We start from the raw sequence: 7,027 nt of genomic DNA on the forward strand, positions 1-7,027 counted from the left end.
TTGGATCTAATAATATGCATTACCCACTTCCCTCTAGGTGTAAACCTATCTTTCCCCAAAACCCGAACTCTTCTTATACTTGATCTTTGGGTCACGGCCACAAATTATGAAACAACTCAGAACAGGGTGTTACATCCTCTCTCTAGGGTTTGTGTTGTGACATGCTCTATAGGGGTTTGGATGCCGGATGATGGATCTGTCCTGGAAGCTTTCCTGAGAACACAACACAGAAGAATCGTTAAAGGACGTCTGGGTTTTCTCCCGGGACGTCACTCCGATGATCAAGTTAGTTTTCTGAGAGAGGGAATTTAGGGTAAAATTCGTGAGGGAGAAGGTGGATCCCTTCTTTGAGGCGAAAGAGATCCTTTTATACGTGTTACTAACGGGTCGTGGGGACCTCGTCCAATGAGTGTGAGACGTGGCCTCCTCTGACTTGGAGAATTATACCCACGTTAACTAACTGCCTGGTGACGTCAGTTCTGGGCGTCACCTAAGCTTTTTGTCACGCCCTGATTGGTCGTGAGTGAATGAGGAGATCATGGGGAATATTCTTTCCTCGTGGAGGGAAACAAACTGCCACCCCGATGCTGGATTGCTTAGGCCAAGGTCAGGCCTTGGGCAAGGTTCTGGCGAGATAACGTTTCGTTTATACTTCTGTTACATTTAACGTGGCCGTTCATGGTAACGTTAACAAGTCCCTTAGATTAGTAGGCTTCTGCATTCATGACGTAGCAGAGTTGTTCTGGTCTATTCACGGACACGTGGCAGGCTGCTAGTGATAACCTATGCAGTTAGCAGGGCGAAATCGCCATTCTTCGGCGGTTTCATCATGAAAATGGTTTGCTACCCCTTTAGTGGCATTTAAACTTCTGTTCCTCCTGGCGTTTCCTCCTTACTTTCTAATTTTCTCTCTTTGACTTCTTGCCCCAAAGAAACCTTTTCGACCCTTTCTTCATATTCTTCCATGGCTACCGCTCGTTCCTTGGGAATAGATTTTACCACCGAAGAATGGGAATCTTTTCAGTTCCGATTCGGGTTCGTCCCCAAACACAGCGTGCAAATCCCCCTTCCTGATGCATCACTTTATTTTCCTCCCGAGGGCAAAGTCGGCATTCTAATTGCCTTGTTCGAAGCGGGTCTGCGTTTGCCTACTACTAACTTCTTCAACTTGATTATCCGGTAATATGGGTTTTCCGTGACAGAGCTGACCCCTATTGCTATAAACAAGATAGTCAGTTTTGAACTCCTCTGTCGTGCTCTAGGCCGCCAGCCAATTGTTCTAGCATTCAAGTACTTATTCAATGACTCTACTCAATCGGGGACTCGGACCCTTTCTCGTCGGCGGGGAGTCCCTACTGTTGTCCACGATAAAAAGTCCAAGAAGAACTGGTGGGAGAAGTTTTTGTGCGTGAACAACGACCTCGTGGTGCTCAGCTACCCAAGGGCTAAGGTGTATGTCGACCGCGCTCCAACACTTTTTGGTGCTGACAAGGAACTGGCTGATGTCCTAGAGAAGATCAGCATCAATGGTGAAGATTTGCTTGACTGCTTCTTGGCTGCTAGCGGAATGACCCCGCTTGGAGGGCTCGTGGGAAGATGCCCAAGTTTTTTGTCGAGAAAGAGGTTATTGTGCTTCTCAGACTGTTTTCTCTTGCCCCCTTCCCATCTTTTTAATCGGCAAAGCATGTTTAAATCAGAATTTTGGTTAAACGCCATTGTTTTTTGTTTTGTTGCCAGGTGTGGAGGAGGTTGTTTCTTTAGAGAAAGATCTTCAGGGTTTATTCGACGGTGAAATTCAGTATCGCGACGTCGATCTTGTGGAGGCTCTCCCACCCCCGGTTTCTGGTCGAAGAATCGAGGCTACCATCGGTTCTGACAGTTCTACCGACGCTGACGAGGATCCATATCTGCAGGACATTGTTGTCACTGGCGCTTCTCAGAAGGATCCTCACCTTCCAGGTCTCCGAGGAGTCTTCGTCGTGTCAAGAGGCGTTTTGCTTTCATGGAAGCCTCTTCCGGTGGTCTAACTGAGACGGCTAGCACCGAGCCCCCTCTCCGTAAGAAACATAATCTGAGTTTCTTACAAGGGGGTACCAAGAGTTCCAACCGTGTCCCCGATGAAAGTCCTATGAAACTGCTGGAGGGGGCACAAATCAGGGCGACTTAACCGCCCAGTCATACAGAGGAAGAAAGCATCGATAAGACCAGCCCTGTTCCCACTTCTGTTGGTAAAACCGCAACCGTCCCCCTTTTTGTAGGTTCTCATCCAGATTCCTACAAGCCAACTTGGAGGCTAAATTCCTAAGACCTTGTCTCTGCTCACGACACCGCTCTTGGCTGGTTTTGGCACGCTTTTCCTCCTGCTACAACTGAGGCCTTAACTATCCTAATGGAAGAGCACATGGTCGATGACTTGCACTATGTCGCCGCCCAAGTGTCATCTTACTTGGTCGCAGCTGCTGAACGCATCTCCGATATGGAGATCATCCAGTCTGACTCTAACAGGAAGAGAATTGAATGTGAAGAGCTGAAAGCCTAGGTGGAAAAGATAGAAGCCGACAAGCGCAGCTGGGATGCCAAGGAAGAGGTGGCGCTGCTCGAGAAAACAAGCTTAAAAGAACAAGTGGCAAAGATGGAGGAAGAGGTGAGGCGCCTGAATGTTCGCGTGAGAGCCCTGAGTTTGGAGAATGTTGGTCTAAGCGAGCGGACGACAGAACTGGAGGTTGATCTGGTTCCTGAGAACACTGCAAAAGGGGTACTGGAGAAGGATATTTCGTGGATCCTTAGCGACGGGCTCAGCCGAGTGGTAGATAGGGTGATCGAGAGCCCTCAATTTCTTCAAGGATTGGTTCATATGCGGGCAGCTTGTGTGGCGGCAAGAGTGGAGTAGGGAAAGAGAGTTGCGAAAGAGCTTGTGATTGTCGGGGAGTTTAAACCAGAGGTTGAGGTGGACGTCGCCACTAAGACCCAAGAGATCGAAGATGCCATGGCGACTTTCATTGAAATAGATTTTGCTGGCTATCTCCTCCTGGGCAGTCTGGACATGGCCGGGCTCCACGATCTTTTTCAAGATGCTCAGAGCGATGGGTCTGGCCCTGGCCTAAGCTCTTCTCCCGATGATGGTAACACCCCTTCCCATAAGTAGCGCTGTTTATTTGGTTTGTTTTGATGTAACTTCTGTGAACAATGTTTTTTATTTCTTTCTTTGTTTTCTGTCTTTGCTGCCTTCAGTGATAGTCTGAAAGTCCGAGAGTCCGGCGCCTTTGACAATGTTCACTTTTAACCTGTGGGTATGAATGTTTCTTGTTACCGCATATATTTGTTTGTTTGGTTGCTTCATGTATAGTTTATGTTGGCCATCACATGGTATTTATGCAGGGTTTGTTATACCCCTGGTTTGAGTTTTTTTATTGGTGAACTCTTTATGCTTTACTAATGCAGGTCTTTGATAAATTTGTTCTAATTTGCTGCTTAAAGACCCTAGGTGTAGCCAAGATCGTCATCTTGAGGCTCATCCGGTTTTGTTTTTCTCATTAGTGGAAGGTTATGACTCTTCTACACTTATGTCAGATGTTATTTCGTATGTTTGCTATAATGTAATTGATGAACATGTTTTGGGAGAAAGGTTATGATCCTTTTTTATACAAATTCCCTGGCTGCCTCCTTGTAACGATTCCGCACATGTGACGTTGGATGATCAGTCCTTGTTGTCACACGGTAAATGTACACAACCTCTTTGTTTTACTTTACAATCTTGAAAATAAGAAGCATCTGAATTGCTTTCTCTCTTTTTTCTAGTTTTAATGTTGGAGCATTATAAGACTGAAGATGGTAAAGTAATTTTTGCTGATTACATTTACATTTCAAAACTAATACAAAATGCCTTTGCTAGTATTGAATCTATCTTTTACGCTCGTTTTAAGAATAAAAATGATGCAGGCTCTGCGCATTCCAAGTTCTTGGAATGACACACCCGTCTTGCGCTTCTAGGACATAAGCACCATTCTTATAGGCTTCCACAATTTTGTACGGTCCTTCCCAAGTGACATTGAGTTTCCCTAGTTGTTCAGCATGACTGGACTCGTTTTTTCTTAGCACCCATTCTCCAACCTTGAAGTTCTTGACCCGGACTTGGCATTTGTAATAGTTCTCAGTTCGTGATTTGTATAGTGGTTGGCGCATCTGTGCCGCCTCACGTTTTTCATCGAGCATGTCCAGGTCCTGGCGTCTCCCTTCTTCGTTGGCTACTTCCTCGAAACTCTCTATTCGTAGGGAGCCGACCACTATTTCCAATGGGAGGACCGCTTCTGTCCCATAGGTCAGACTAAATGGCGTTTCTCCCTTGCTTGACCTTGCTGTGGTACGCTATGACCACAGTACTGTCGGGAGCTCATCCACCTAGGCAGACTTTGATTTGAGTAACCTTTTATTCAAACCATTGACTATGGTTTTGTTCGATATCTCAGTTTGTCCGTTGGCCTGAGGGTGCGCCACCGACGTGAACTGGCGGTGGATTCTCTTATCTTCGCACCACTCTTTGAAGGGACTTCCTTCAAATTGCGTGTCGTTATCACTTATGAGGATTCTGGGGGTTCTAAAATGGGCCAAGATATTCTTGGTCATGAACTTTATCATTTCCTTTCCAGTGACGGTGGCTAGCGGTTTTGCTTCTATCCATTTAGTGAAATAATCTACGACTACTAACAAAAATTTCACATCCCCTGGTGCTGGTGGGAAAGGTCCCACTATGTCAATCCCCCATTGGTGGAAAGGTCAGGGGCTAGTGATGCTGGTCAACGGCATGGCCGGTTGATTTTGGAAAGGAGCGAATGCCTGGCATTCTTTGCATTTCTTGGTTAGGGCTGCGGCGTCGTTGTAAACGTCTCGCCAATATACTCCTAGGCGGAGTATTTTGCATGTGAGCGCTCGAGCGCCTTCATGTGCTGCCGCGTCTCCGGAATGACTTTCTTCTAGGAACGTTTGCCCCTCTATTTTAGAGATGCACTTTAGCCATGGGCTTAAATACCCTCTTCGGTACAGTTGGTTGTCTCTGATTGCAAAATGTGACTCCTTGATCTTGACTTTTCTCGCCTCCTCTGAGTCATTCGGGAGCACGCCATGGCGCAAGTAATCGACGTATGGTTTAGTCCATTCCGGTGTAGTCGATATTGTATTAACTCGTTGTTTATCGATACTTCTCTCCGGGAGCACTTCAACTAGCACTTTCTTTGTTAAGTGATCAGAAGAAGTTGAGGATAGCTTACTGAGAGCATCTGCCCTTGCATTCTTTCCCCAAAAGATTTGTTTTATTGAGAAACTTTTGAAAGTGTTGGTGAGGTTGCGGACTGCATCTAGGTATTTCTTCATCCTTGAATCTTTTGCCTCATACGTTCCATTTATCTGGTTTGTGATAAGTAATGAATCACTGAGGGATGCTAGTTGGTTTGCACCAAACTCTTTGGGCAGCCTCAGACCCACCAGGAGTGCTTCGTACTCTGCCTCGTTGTTAGATACTTGGAAGTCGAATTGCAGCGCGTTAGTGATCTCTTCGCTGTTGGTGCTTTGGAGGATCAGGTCTACGCCTGATCCTTCCTTACATGTTGCGCCATCGGTGAATAGCTTCCAAAGTTCATTGCTGGCTTCAGGCTCGAGTGGTTCGACGGAGATTGTCGTTGGCACTCCTTTAATGATATATGGGATTTCAACCAGGAAGTCTGCGAGGGCCTGGGCCTTGATGTTGTTTCGGGGGTGGTAATGGATATCATGTTCGCCTAATTCTGTGGACCACGTGGCCAGGCACCTAGACTTTTCCGGCCTTAGTAGCACTTGCTTTATCGGGTAGCTAGTCAGAACATCGACCTTGTAGGTTTGAAAATACATCCGTATCCATCTGACAGTGTATACCAGGGCGAGGACCAACTTCTCTAAGGCTGGGTAATTGACATTTGGTCCTTGTAGGGCCCTACTAACAAAATGGTTGGGGACCTTCTTGCCTTCCCTCTCCACCGCTAACACAGAGGAGATAACGTGTTTGGAAGCTGCTAAATACATCTATAGTGTTTCCCCTGGTAGCGGGAAGGCGAGAGCCGGTAGTTGGTGTAATGCATCTTTTAGTTGTTGCAATGCCGCATCTGCTTTTTCTGTCCACTTGAACTGCTTTTTGTCTAGGCACCCTTTAAGTGTTTGGTACAGAGGAAGCGCATTTTCTGCAGATTTGGCAATGAATCTACCCAATGTCGTCAACCTACCGTTGATCTCCTGTACACCCTTGAGGTTGTGGGGCGTTTTTGACTCGAGGAAATCCTGTATTTTCGTGGGGTTGGGCAGAATTCCCTCATTGGATATTTGATACCCAAGGAATTTCCATTCCTCTACCCCGAAAGTACACTTATGTAACGCCCCGACTCTCAGGTATTAATTTTATGGCTTTAATTTTCATAAATTACAAGGTCTACTCGACGAGTTGGATACCCTAACTCGTCAAGTAAAAGCAGGTTCGGCCACGTGTTTAAGTGACCTACTCACCGAGTCAAAGATAGGACTCGACAAGTAAGAGCTGGAGGATAAAACCCTAATTTTCGGGGTTTTGCACCCTATTTAAAGGGTCATTAGCCTCCCTTAGCCTCCCTTACAACCTCTTGAGAGTCCAGCAAACCCTAATCCGTGTGTGTGCTCCATTCTTGTGTGTTTTAAGCTTTAGAAGGTGGATCTCAGTGAGAGGAGCTTGAAGATCAAGTAGCTAGCAGCAAGGAACGTGGGTGGATCTAAAGTCTACCTCAGTTTAGCATCATGTGAAGGTATCAATTCGTTACCTTGACCTTATTTCCTTCTAGATCTCATTTGGTTAAAGATTAGGGCTTTTCTAGCATGTTAGGAAGCCATTCTTGGGTATGAGCTAAGATCTGAAGTTGCAACTTCAGATCTAAACTCTTCTTGGTCTCTAAGTCCATCAAGTTTCCAGCTTTAGCAAGTGTAAACCCTTCCTTATGTGTTAAACCCCATTTCAAGCTTGGATTTGATATTCTAA

General features: G+C 46.0%; 1 protein-coding gene across 1 annotated transcript; it reads right to left on the bottom strand.

The window, feature by feature from the left end:
- Positions 1–4,773: 4,773 nt before the first annotated feature.
- On the bottom strand, positions 4,774–6,051 carry LOC145163456 (uncharacterized). Its single transcript, XM_079082298.1, has one exon. It carries the CDS (start codon positions 6,049–6,051, stop codon positions 4,774–4,776), a length of 1,278 nt encoding a protein of 425 aa, XP_078938424.1.
- Between the last annotated feature and the right edge of the window lie 976 nt (positions 6,052–7,027).

The sequence above is a fragment of the Lactuca virosa genome, chromosome 3 (genome assembly GCF_052849685.1).
Source record: "Lactuca virosa cultivar CGN04683 chromosome 3, Lactuca_virosa_CGN04683_v6, whole genome shotgun sequence".
In the NCBI taxonomy this organism is placed as follows: Eukaryota; Viridiplantae; Streptophyta; class Magnoliopsida; order Asterales; family Asteraceae; genus Lactuca; species Lactuca virosa.